This window comes from Sus scrofa, chromosome 17 (assembly GCF_054392235.1).
Source record: "Sus scrofa isolate SSC_HxYL_T2T_F1_AM1 chromosome 17, Sscrofa_HxYL_maternal_Yorkshire_Landrace_v2.0, whole genome shotgun sequence".
NCBI lineage: Eukaryota > Metazoa > Chordata > Mammalia > Artiodactyla > Suidae > Sus > Sus scrofa.
The window spans coordinates 69765659-69778769 of NC_139399.1; the positions used below are offsets into that span (position 1 = coordinate 69765659).

Below are 13111 nucleotides of genomic sequence, written 5' to 3' on the forward strand. Positions count from 1 at the left end.
TCCGTTCCCACTGTTGCCAGCAGGCAGCCCCTTTGTCAGGGCCTCCCCCAGGCCTAGGGTCTCCACAGGCCCCCAGGGCAGGTCCCCTGGGCCCTCGGGAGCAGGGCAGCCGCCAAGGTGCAGGAGCCCAAACACCAGTTCCCCCAAGTCCCCCCATGTTGCCAAGATGATGAGGCACCATCTCAGGACCACGCCTCTCTCTGCCCCCGGACCCTACAGGCAGCCCGGGTGCTCCCAGGGGGTTGGCTTTTTAAGCACGAGATTCAGCGGTGGTATAATCACGAGCCCTGTGTGGCCATCACCAGCACCACCTCCCATCCTGTAGCTCTTCTCAGCTTGTAAAACTGAAACGCTACCCGCTACACACCCCCAGCCCCCACCGGCTACTCCGAATCTGACTCCCTGACGGACCGCCTCTACGGGAATCCCACTGTCCTGGGGGCTTTTGTGACTGGTTTGTGCACACGGCATAGGGTCCTTAAGGCCCATCTGTGTCATAGCCTGTGTCAGAATTTCCTTCCTTTTCAAGGCTGAGTAATATTCCGCTGTGTGGAGGCAGCTCATCTTGTCGGTCCATCATCCTCTGATGGACAGGTGGGCTCTTGCAGCTCCGTGCATAGCGCTGCTGTGAGATCCTGGTGTCTGAGTTCCTGCTTTCAATTCTCTGGGGGGGGCCCTTCCCCACGAGGAGAGTTGCTGAATCATATGTAAATTCCATTTTTAATATTCTGAGTTAAAGAATATTTTAAAACAGCCATGCTGTTTTTCTGAAGTGGCTGCACCATTTTACACTCCCGCCAATATTTCACAAGTATTTCGATTTCTCCAGATCCCCTCCCCCAAACGACCACTTTCTGGGTGTTTTTTGGGGGGATTGTAGCCATCCTGCTGCGCATGAAGTGGTACCTGACTGCACTTGACCTGGGCTTCCCCAGCCATCAGTGATGTTGAGCATCTTTCCACGTGCGTATTGGCCATTCATGCGTCTTCTTCAGAGAAACATCTGTCCAGCCCTCTGCCTGGTTTGGTTTTGGTTTTTTATTTTGCCTTTTTAAGGCTGCACGTACGGCATATGGAGGTTCCCAGGCTAGGGGTCCAACTGGATCTGTAGCCACTGGCCTACGCCACAGCCACAGCAACACCAGACCCGAGCCCAGTCTGTCCCCTACGCCTCAGCTCATGGCAGCACTGGATCCTTAACCCACTGAGCAAGGCCAGGGATCGACCCTGCGTCCTCATGGATACCAGTCAAATCCGTTTCCGCTGAGCCACAACAGGAACGCCCCCCATCTGTTTTTGAATTGGGCTGTTTGATTTTGGTCGTTGAGTTTTAGTTCCCTGCTTCTCCAGAATATTAAGCCCTGATGAGGGAGGCATATGAGGGGCAAACCTTTTCTCCCGTCCTGTAGGTCGGCTTTTCACTCTGTTAATTGTGGCTCTTCATGTCTAGTGATCCCAACGGTTTACTTACTCTTTCGTTGTCTGTGCATTTGGTGCCAGATCCAAGAAACTGTTTTCAGATTTAAACGTTATGGGAGTTCCTGTCGTGGCTCAGCGGTAACAGACCCAACTGGTGTCCATGAGGAAGCGGGTTGGATCCCTGGCCTCGCTCTGTGGGTTAAGGATCCCGCGCTGCTGCGACTGTGATGCAGGCCGGCAGCTGCAGCTCCAATTTGATCCCTAGCCTTCTATATGCTGATAGTGCAGCCCTAAAAAGACCAAAAAAAAAAAAAAAAATTAAACGTTAGGAAGTTTGGGGCTCTATTTTCTTCCAGGAGTTGTGTGCTCTTAGCTCGTCTCTTTGGATCTTTGTCCATTTTGAGGTCCTTCTTGCAGCGGCTGAGGGTCTGGCGTCCTCTTTTCTTCTGCAGGCAGTCTTGCCAGGACGTTTGTCGAAAAGACAGCCCCTCCCCCCGAATGGCCTTGGCACCCCGGGAAAATCGCCTGACAGGGTACTATTTCTAGGTCCTCCCTTTAGGCCAGGGTCTGTGCGTCTGCCTTAGGCGGCTCCAGGCTGAGCGGCTGCAGCTTTGTGGCGGCTTCCGAAGTCTGGCAGTGGGAGCCCCCCCGCCCATGCTCTTCTTTCTCAAGACTGTTTTGGGGGGTCTTCAGGCTCCCTGGACATTCCAAATGAATTCTTCTATTTCTGGGGGGAAAACCGTCCCCAGGACGCCGCTCGATGCTGCGCGGCACATGTAGGTCGCTTTGAGCAGCGCCGTCGTCCTCACGGTGTCCCCGGGCCTCCCCTCCCCCGTGTTGCAGGTGCCGTGGTCATCGCCTTCGTGGTCTGCTGGCTGCCCTACCACGCGCGGCGCCTCATGTTCTGCTACATTTCCGACGAGCAGTGGACCCCGTGAGTATGGAGCCCGGGTGGGGGCTCGAGCCGCGCCACGCTCCCCGGCACCGGCGGGGGTGGGGGGTGGGGGAGCATCCGGTGGCCCTCGGGCGAGCCTGCGACGGGAGGCAGGGGCGAGGCCAGAGAGGGTCAGACACCCCCGGAGGCTGCACCAGGAAAGCAGGTCCGAGGAGGATCCACACAGGCAGGTAGGGGGCCGTCTGGAGGGGGACAGTGAGGGCTGGGTGTGGGGGGAGGGCTGGCAGCTGTCGGGGCCCCTGGACCACCCCCGCCTGTAGGAATTGCCGGAAGGACCCCCGGGGCTCGAGAGCGTCACACACACGCGTGCCGATGCGTGTCAGTGAGGCCGTGCCATGTATGGACACGGCCCCGGCCCGTGGGCGCCCTGCAGTGGCAGCCTGAGCCCGGCTATGTGAGCAGCTCTGCGTGCAGGCCACCGGGTCCAAGGGCTGAGGGACCTTCCTAGCAGCGGGGAGTGTTGGGGAGGGCAGGTCCAGGATGGATATAAGGAGATGTCACAGGCGGGAGAACAACCCAAAATGGTTTCTGGGAGCTCCCGCTATGGCTCAGCAGAAACCAGCCCAGCTAGCATCCATGAGGATGCGGGCTCCGTCCCTGGCCTTCCTCAGTGGGTTAAGGATCCGGTGTTACCGCGAGCCGTGCTGTAGGTCCCAGATGTGGCTCAGATCTGGCGTGGCTGTGGCTGTGGTGTAGGCTGGCAGCTGTAGCTCTGATTAGACCCTTAGCCTGGGAACCTCCATATGCCACAGGTGCGACCCTAAAAGGGGGAGGGGTCCTGAAACTCAGGGCTGCCTGGGGAGGGAGCGACGTCCTGGGGCACGAAGGCAAACAAGCTGTGGATGAGGGGCACAGCTGTCTGGGGGGTGTGGAGGGGGTCCCTGCCTTGGCTGCCCCATCCAGGCCAAGCTCTGGCCGAGGCCTGCGGCCCTTGGAGGGAGGGCGGCCGCAGCTCCGCTCCGCCGACCCGGGCCAGGCGGGAGTGTGGGCCGAGCGTCCCCCTTCTCCAGGGAAGCCGGAGCCCCGGGTCCAAAAAGGCCACATCGCCTGTGGCCGGGGCTCCGAGCCGCCACCACCCCGCCGCCGCGGCTGAGTGCCCCGTCCCGCCCGCGCAGGTTCCTCTTCGACTTCTACCACTACTTCTACATGCTCAGCAACGCGCTCTTCTACGTCAGCTCCGCCATCAACCCGGTGCTCTACAACCTCGTCTCCGCCAGCTTCCGCCAGGCCTTCCTGGCCACCCTGGCCTGCCTCTGTCCCCTGTGGGGGCGCCGGAGGAAGAGGCCAGCCCTCTCCAGGAAGACCAACAGCGTGTCCAGCAACCACACCTTCTCCAGCAACGTCACCCGGGAAACGCTGTACTAGGGTGGGGGGGCACTCAGAGAGGGGCTGCCGCTGGCCTCCAGCCGTCCTGGGAGCTGCTCCTCTCTCCCCCCCCTCACCTCCCCTGCGCCCGCCTCGCTCTCCCCTTTGAAAGCCAGAGACAGCTCGAGCCTCCCAGACCGAAAAGGGCCTTAATGGGGAGAACTCAGTGTCAGGTGAAAGGCAGTCGTCTTTGTTCTCAGACTAATGGATGTTTAGACAGAAAAGGACTGAAAGCAGCAGGTCGGGCCGGGCCCTGGGCAGCCGGGCAGCCGTCAGGAGGGGGCGACCCTGGGAGCCGGCGCTGGGTGGAGGCCAGCCGGCAGGACCCTGCTGTCCTGGCACCAGAGGGCCTCCGTCGCGCCTCCAGGCACTCAGGACCCCGTGGGCCGCTCTCCAGCTCTGCCAGGGCAGGTCCTAGGAAGCTTTGATGTGGCAAGAAGACAGTGAGGGGTCAGCCCGGCCCCGGGCCGCCCCCTCCCCGCCGCTCCTCCCCAGGCCAAGGCAGCCAGGCTCTGCACAGATGCCACTGCAGGGCCGTTCGGCCGAGAAGCCCTCCATCCCGGCTCTGCGGACACAAGGCCAGGTCAGCGGGGTCCCGGTGGCCAGACCAGTGACATCCCACGTGCTCTCACTCCCCCTGTCCGGCTGAGCTCCTGCCGCTGCAGTGGATGCCCTGCAGTAGAGGGGAGTCACGAGAGATGCCAGCTGTGGGGCCTGGGCTGCAGGCGAGAAGGAGGCACTCTGGGCACCCAGAAGGGCAGATGCCCCCTTGAACTCTGGGGGCTGGTCTCCAGACAGGATGGCCCCGGGAAGGCAGGTCCCTGGGGAGCTGCCCCAGACCAGCTGCGACACTGCGTGGCCGGAGCCAGAAGTGAGACGCAGACCTTTTAAGCAGGTCCTCCCTGGGCCTGGGGCAGGCCCGCCAGAAGGGAGACAGGCGGGCAGACGGGCAGAGGACCTGCGTGGATGGCGATGACCTGGGCCTAGTCTGGGGTCGGCCAGGACTCAGTCCCCCACCCAGGATGCTACAGCATCCGTGGTCCATGGTCACTTCGGATCTGGGCCCTGATGTGAACACTATGTGACTTGCATCCCCAAAGTCCTCCTCCAGGCTGTTCACCAAGAACGGGGCAGGCAGTCTGACCCTGACCCCGTGGCTGCAGCACGGGGCTGAGGTCACTCAGAGCTCCCCATGAGCTTCGGCTCTGGGTGGGAGAGCAGGAGCCCAGCGGAGAGGCTGAGGTCAGCCAGCCCTGGCCCTCAGGACCGCCCTGCCATCCCTGGACCCCGGGCACAGTGCGATTCCCACGCGCCTCGGTTTCCCCAGGCGCCCGAGATGTAGGCGTGGTCACTACACCCACTCAGCCAGGCCTGGACGTGGCGGCCCCGGAGGTGGGGGCAGAGTGGACGTGGGGCGAGATGCCCGCCACCCAGACCCTCCTGTCGGCCCACTTCACATCAGTGGGGACCCATGTCTACGCCCTGCCGGACCCCCCCAAGCCTCCCCAGCTCTGGCTGCATCTCCCTGGAACCCCAGAGGCCGGCTCTGTGTGCCGTGTGTGTCTGGTCTCAGGGTCCAGCGCCCGTGTGGCTGGTCAGCAGTGATGCCGAAACCCCGTGATGTACACTGACCCCAGCGGCGCACACGTCCCGCAGCGACACTCAGTAAAGGAATAAAGGCGACTGGACCCGGCTCCCCAGGAGGCCACGGGCCGCGTGCAGCCGTCACTCAGCAGACAGCCCTCTCCCGGCCCCTTTGCCAACACGCATGCGCTCTGCCCCGTTTCCCGGGGACCGGGCAGGATGCGCCAGCTCAGGCCCTGCCCCCCTGAGCTTTGAGAAGCAGCTGGTGCAGGACTCGGGGTCCCAGGGCTCAGGGTCCTGATCTGTGGCCTAGGCACGGGCAAGGCCCAGTGAAGGTGGGGACCAGGGTCCTGTGACTCTGGGGCGTCCCCTCCCACCAGCCCAAGGAGCTGAAGGGCCCCGGAGGCCAACAGGTGGGGAGCCGGGCCAGGGAGGGCCGTCAGCCTGTCCTCCCACCCAGCGGCCCTGTCTGGAATCTCCCACCAGCAGGAGAGGCGTCACGGCCCCCTCCTTCCCCCGCCCCATCTCGACGCAGCAGTGTCCGTGGTGGATCCAGCCGGGGGACATAAGGAAAGCACCTTTCCAGGTTGCAGGCTTCCCCCCGCCCCCCACTTCCCCACCTGCCAGGGTCCCCACAGGCCTGGCTTCCTCGAAGCTGCCCCATCCTGATTGGCACAGGCCTGAGGTGCGAGGCCCAAGGCCTTCGGAGTCACCGCCCCCCCATCAGCAAGGAAGGGACTCCCACTCACCCTGAGGCATAAGGGATTCACGGGCAAGCCCCAGTAGGTACACTGGCGGTTTATAAGACTATCCAAAGGAATGAAGCTCTAACCGTGGGATTTCAGGCCAGCCCAGGAGGGAAATCTTTGGGGACCGTGGCAGGAAGTCCCAAACCACAGCCGCACCTCAAGGCGCCATCCCGTGAGGCCAGAGCTCTGAGGCCCCCGCCCTGCCGCCTGCAGGCTCTCTGAGCGCTGGTCCCTCTTCCAGCCCCAGACAGGGGAGAACCACACTCCCGCAGCAAGGCCCCTCTGGCCCGTCCCTGTCGTCGCTGTCGCTAAGCAACAGGAGGGCTTTGGAGAGAATTCCATACATTTTTAAATACATTTGAAGAGCGAAACAGCCAGTGGCTGCCTGCAGGAGTCTGAGTCCAGGGAAAGCTGCCTCCCTCCCTTCCCCTCCCCCTCCCCCTCCCCCCCACCCTCCCTCCCCCTCGATGCCCCTTCCATCTCTCCCCCCGCCCTCTCTCTCCCTTCCCCCTCCCTCCCCACCCCTCCTTTCCTCCCCCTCCCCCTGCCCCTCTGCCGCTTCCCACAATTATTTGAATTCTGATTTTTATCAGAAACCAATGGAAACCACATCCAGGCTGAATTTTTGAGGGAGAACAGAGCAGGGGGTAGGCTGGAGCCAGTGGGGGGGGTGAGGAGGGGCAGAGGGAGCAGGCGTGAGGGAGGCGGCAGCTCCACGCCCACCCGGGAGCCCCCCGTGAGTGTACGTGTGCGCACACACACACACACCCACACGCAGACACATCCCAGCCTCACTCGCACCCAGGCTGCACCCGCCTCCTTCCTGACTCTGAAGGCTGCCCATTCTCTGTGTGCAGCCCAGACAAGGGCTCAGGCCTCACTCTGTGCCCCCGGGGTCAGCCACTGAGTCCAGAGGCTGCCGGGCACTGGCCAGGCCGGGGATACGCGGGAGGGGCTCCCCACAACCCCGGCTCCGGGGTGCACACACGGGTCCTGCTCCCCAGGCGGGGCTCTTGGTCCCCAGCTCTGGGCCGCCGGACAGCAGAGCCTGGGCTGCCTCTCCTGATGCCAGTGGGACGGGGTGAAATGAGAGGCACACCCTGCAACTGTTTGCAGGGCCAGTTCCGCCAAATAGTCAACCCCCGCCCTCCATCCCCGGCCTCTGCTTATGTGGGGGCCACAGGGCCTGCTGCTTCAAAGGTACTCGAAAGTCTAAGGAACGAGCTGACCCGCGCCCTTCCCCCTCCTGCACCAGAACTTGCTGGAGGGGCGCTGGGCCCTCTTCCCTGGGGCGCACCTGGAGCTGGGCTCCGAGCAGGTAACCAGGACACTCAGGCCTGGCACCCCTGAGGGCAGACCCCGAGGCTGGTCCCCGCTGCAGCAGGGCACCCAGCAAGGGGCCACTGTGGTGTCCCCCACGTGACACTCATGGCCTCAGATCTGCGGCCACCTGCCCAGCTCAGCAATCCCCCCTCTCCCCCTACCCTGGGCAGAGGGAGGGCAGACGGCAGAGCCCCCTGGAGGCAGGTGACCACACGGAAGTTCCCGCAAAGAAGGAGTTGCAAGGTTGGGGCGGGTGCATCTTGGCGTGGGCTCAGCCCAGGGAGAGGCGAGAGAGCACGGAGCCTGCATCCTCCACCCCCCCACCCCAAGAGAGGGCGCCATCCCACCCCCCCTCACTGCTCAGCACCCCTGTCTCTGGAGGGTGAGCACTTTCCAGGGTCCTGCCTCCTAATATCCCACCTGAGCAAAACTCCCAGAGCGACCCTCTGCTCAGTAGGTGTAGCCAGCGTCCGCCCCATCAGTTTAAGGACGCAGGCTCCACCTCCACCCCCACCCCCACCCCCGCCCCATTGCCCCTGAGACCCACAGACACTCCTCCTGAGCCACCGGCCACTCGGGGCTGCCCAGAAGGGGCTGCAAAGGGGGTCCCTGGCTTCTTCAGGCTCCATTTTCACCGAGCTGGGAGGGGGCGTCGCCCACGAACTGATACCACCCTTACAGAGGCTGCATGGCCAGTGCCCCGCCCCAGTGGGTGAGGTCAACCCACGGATCTTGCCCCACCCTGACTCCCAGGGCCCCGGGCAGCGCCATCCAAACCCTTCCCAGGATGGCCTCCCATGTAGACACCCAGGGTCCAAGTCCTTGTGGGCTGGTGGTCCAGGGGGGATGCGTTGCCGATTGTAAGTGGGGGCCCCGAGCTGGGGAACAAAGACGGGAGACAACCCAGAAGGTCCCACGGGCGGTGAAGGCTGTTTTAACTCCCTCCAAACCCGCCTGCTGGATTTTCCAGCATCCTGGTGTTCCAGCCAGTCTGTAGCTTCCGCACCCCGTGGGAGAGAAGGCCGGCCGTGGGCTCCTTCCACCCCAGCAGCTTGCCTTTTGGCCTCACCCGGCAGCTGCGGCATGTTGGGGAGTATTTCTTCCCTCTGGAAGGACCTCCAGCACCGTGACGGTGGACACGAGGCTGTCCCTGGCCTCCCGGCCTCTGACTTCCGTCTCTGGCCCCCAGGCCATCTGTCCGCACAGTGCGTCCGGGGTCCGGGCTGCGGGCCTGTGCGCTGGCAGTGGCACCGCAGTGGCGTGGAACTCCCCACCCCACCCCCCACAGGAGGCTCTTTGTCCCGAAGCTCTCTGGGTCCCCTCGGAGGTTTCCGGTCACATCCAGCAGCAGGAGCTCCGAGGACGTCAGCCTTAGGCCCCTCCGGGACGCCACGTCCTCCCCCTGAGGGGACACCATCCAGGAGTCATCACGCCCTGCTGGGCAGCAGTGGGGCCGGCGCCCTGCCCCCACCTCCGTCGGCAGAGCTGCTCTGGGGACAAAGGGGACAAGAGTCTGGCTGCGCTTGAAACGTCTAGGGGGAGGCCCTCGCCTTCCTAACTCGAGCCCCACCCCAGGGGGGACCCTGTGCCAAGGATGACAGGGCCTCCTGTGGGGGCCACGAGCTCGCCCAGAGGGTCCCTGGGAGAACATGGGGCCGGCCCAGTCCCCTCAAGGCGTTTGAGTGTGTGACTTGTCAACGGGAGATGCGCCCGCCCCAAAACACTGCACCATCGGCCAAACCTGGAAATGTTGAAGCTACAGGAAACTTTGAGGGAGGCGCCTGCCCCAAGGGAGCGGCTACGGCCAAGGACGCCCACGGCACCTGCCCTGGGCTCCAGCCTGCAGACGACTCTGCATTTGCCCTTCCCTGCTCAGTACATGTCTGCCGCCCGTTCCTTCGCCCCTCCGGGAATGTGGGCTCAGCCCCTTGGAGGGAGAACTGGAACCGGGGGGAACAGGGGCAGAAGGGGCTCCTGGACCCGGTCCCCACCCAGTGCCCCCGCCCGTCCAGCTTGCTGTGTGTGCGTCGGATTTCAAGATGCAAAACCTTTATCTTTTATTATAAAAGCGGTTCATTCTCTCGTGAAAAATTTAAATAACATGAAAGATACAAAGCACAGCGTGAAGTCTCTGCCTAACCCCACGAGGTCATCGCTGCCGGCAGGTGGGCGAGCATCCCGCCCGGGCCCTGGTGTCGCCAGCTGCTGCGGTGCAAAGACGGCAGCACGGGAGCTCCCAGGGCCATTCACGCGCACACGCACGGCTGCGGCCATGTCCCTGCACACAGCGTCCCCCTTTCCTTTGTGTGCACTCAGAAAGCCACGTTTTCAGACACTAAGTTACATTTCAGATGCTTCCAAAGCAAGTGGCCCATCCTGGGCAGGTTTGTGCTCCCTGTCCCCGCGTGGCCACGCAGAGGACACGCCGTGTCAACAGGCTTCAGCTGAGCTCACGGGAGCCCAGAGACAGGGAGGGCCCCTTCAGGGGGTCCGGGGGCTGGGCGGGGGCCCTTCTACCCCACCCCTTCCTGGTGAAGCCAGTGAGGCCAAGGGGCCCGGCGAGGAGGGGCCTGGGGCACGGGGAAGGGACGAGCAGCAGCCGCTGCCCTCTCTCAGGGGTGGGACCACACGGTAGCCCCTCTGGGCCTCTGTTCCCATGTCTGTTCCACAAGGAGGGGCCGGTTCCTTTCACCAATGAGGAAACAGGCTGCCCCGCTCACCCGGGGTCCCCGACCCCCTGACCCCGCCTCTGCCACAGTCCACGGGCCCTCGTCAGCCCTGCTGGCCCTTACTCCTCCGCGTCCGCCTTCCCCGGGTGACTCACAGGCACACGCGTCACGGGGTCGGCTGAGGAGCCTGCCGGTGACATGGAACCCTCGCTTCAAAACCACTGACACCACCCCCATTGCCTCAGTGGGAGTGGGGCGGGGGCACCCGAGGAAGCCTCAAAATCCGCCCCTGCCCCTTGCCCAGGGTCCCTGGGGGCCTCCTGCCCAGGGAAGCAGCAGAGGCCCCAACCCCCGGCCCCAGGCCCACGGTGGCTGTAATCCAGGAAGGGCGGGGGGAGGGCAGCCTTGGCCACGCCCCCCGGAGCCCACCCAGTGGGGAGGTTCCCGTGATAAGCCCGGGCAGGATCCAGGCTGTGCGGGACCCCGGGGTGAGCAGGGCGGGGCCTGGGGCTCCCAGGCCTGACGGACAAGGAGGAGACAGTCCTGGGGGCGCTCAGGGAGCAGGCTGGGCGGACCTCGCTTCCCTCCGGGCCGGGAAGGTGACCCCCGTGTGGCCGGAACAGGAGCGCTGAGGGCAGCAGGGGATGGGTGGGCAGGGCTGGCGTCCTTCCCAGCTCCTTGGGGACATGTGGGTAGGAGGCGGCATTATGGGCCCCGAGAGCCACCGCATCCCTGAGTCAGCCCGACCCAGCCATGGGACCAGCGTCTGACAGAGTGGGACGGAGCCCGGCCGGCAGGGCGGCCGGCCCTCGGGCTGTCTGTCCACATCAATCAGTCCCCTTGGGCCCGAATGACCCTCAATCACCTCGTTCCTCCTCCCGGCAGCCCGGCTCCTCCGAGCGGCCTGGCCATCTGTCTACATTAGAACGTGACGCCTGCAGCGGGGCCTCCTGGCTGACGGCCCGGACCCCTGTCTGCCGTGACCCCAGGGCTGAAGAGGCCGGGCGCTCCCACACAGTCCCCCACATCTGACGGCGGTCCCCACGGCCCGCCCACCCGTCTGCATGTTTCCACGCCTCCAACAGGTAATGAGCACCTGCTGTGTGCACCCCGCCAGCAGGGAGCAGCTGGTCTGGGGGCGGGGGGCCTCAGGGCGGCCCCAAGCACCAGGCTGTCTGATTCTCAGACCCCCTGCATCGGGGCCCCAGGAGGGAGCCTGGGGAGCTGCATTTACCCAGGGGTTCCAGGGCCCTACCCAGCCTGGGCTGCCCCTTCTGCACCTCGCAGCAGCGCCAGGAGACGGCTCCTCGTGTCTCCAGCTCACTGACAGGGGAGATGCCTGGGGATAGGCTTCTTTCTGTCCTCAGACAGTCTGCCTCCCAGCTCTGCCCCCAGCTGGTATGGGACTCCAGCCTCCTTGGGGGGAGAACTTTAGGGTCCACCTTCCAGCCTGGGGTCCCGACCCCTCTCCACCCACATCCCAGCCTGACCAGCAGAGAGATGGATTCTTATGTGTCAAGGTGGCATCTCTGACCAGGAAGGTGACCGCAATGGACCCAGACCTCCTTCCCGCCCACCTTGGGGGGTCCCAGCCTGGCCTAGGGTGCCCTGTTCCTGCTGCCCACGCTGCTCCCCAAACGTGCCGTGGCACCTCCTCCCCTCCCACCCCATGCTGAGTGGCAGCCTGTCTGCAGCCCCGTGTGCCCCACTGCCCCTTAAGTGCGTTCTAGGCCGAAGCAGCGATGACGGAAGGCTGGACTCGCCAGCGCCCCCTGCGGTTCTGCCCTTCTGGCCACAGAGGAAGGAACTGTCTGCACAGCCCTTTCGCGGGCACTGAGGCTCCAGGATGTCGGGCGCTTGGGGTGGCATCACTGGCTGGGGAAGCAGCAGGCCTGGGCCCGGAACCAGGACCCTCTGTGCCCTGAGCACCCACCTTCCCAGTTGGCACCTGTGCCCCATGTGCTCCGCTCGGGCCCATGGGTGCTACAGCAGGGCTGGCCGGACACCCGGCTGCTGGCCCCTGCATGGGTAAATAGACACTGAAAAGGAGGAAAAGAAGTGTCCCTGGTACGAAAAGGGACAGCCGGGCCCCTCCCCCTCTTCAGTGTTTCCTTTAGGAAGCTTGGGGTTGAAGGTCCCTTGGGGAGGAATCTGCACCCCTTGAAAAGCTCATGGGCCTCATGCCAGCCTCCAGCCCAGGCTCCTTTGTCAGGGAGCCAGCTCTCCCTGGAATGCAGGATGGCGCCCGTCTCCCAGCCCGCGGGGCAGCACCCTGACCCCACGCCGCCTCCTGTCACAGAGATGACAGAGGCTTGTTTTTCCTTTGGGTAAAGCCAATTAGCTGACGCAGATGGCACCCCGCTGCCAGGTGGGTTCGGCATGAACGAGTGTGACACACGCTGCCGTCGAGCCTGCGCCTCGAGGACCCGTGACTGTTCACCTAGGGAACAGGTGGGCAGGGGGCGTGCCTTCCCGGCTCTGGAAGATGGTGTGCTCCTCCTGCCTCCGCCTCTCGCAGCAGATGGCCACATTCTGGCTCATTCAGTAATGAAACTGTCTTCTTTCTCCCCCATTTTGCTTCGTTCCTGGCTCCCCGCCCCCGACACCCCAGCTCCTTGGGATGTGGTGTGCCCCCGCGAGCCTGGCACCCTGTCCCCTCACGTCACCTGGCTGCTCTGGAGCTGCTTGACTCTCACGCCCCCCCCCACCCCGATGGGGCTCCTTCTCAGTTCACGCTGGGTGCCCGAGACGCTGGCCCAGTTCCCACCCGCGCCCCAGGATGCATGCACGCGGCTCCCCACAGGCCCCTTGGGCCCCCGCCTCCCAGGCGGAGGGAGGTGCCAGCCGGCTGATTGGGTGTGAATCCATCCATCCAGAAAGCCAAGCCCACACATAATTCAAGGAGCGACCACGACAGCCTTCTTGCTGGTCCTGCAAACACCAGGCTGAGCTCGCGCTCTGCAAAGGCAAACGCCTGTGGGTGACTTTGAATGACTTTCTGCTACTTACCTGCTGGGGACCCCAAAACAACTTCCCAACGGGCAAGG

General features: G+C 64.0%; 1 protein-coding gene across 1 annotated transcript in view; it reads left to right on the top strand.

Annotated features, from left to right (window-relative positions):
* Window positions 1–6672, top strand: part of NTSR1 (neurotensin receptor 1) — a 46178-nt gene extending 39506 nt beyond the window's left edge. The window contains exons 3-4 of the mRNA XM_021078238.2: window positions 2263–2353; window positions 3490–6672. Coding sequence (XP_020933897.1) covers window positions 2263–2353; window positions 3490–3739 — 341 coding nt within the window. The 3' untranslated portion in view covers window positions 3740–6672. The remainder of the gene's footprint in view (window positions 1–2262; window positions 2354–3489) is intronic.
* The last annotated feature ends 6439 nt before the right edge of the window (window positions 6673–13111 follow it).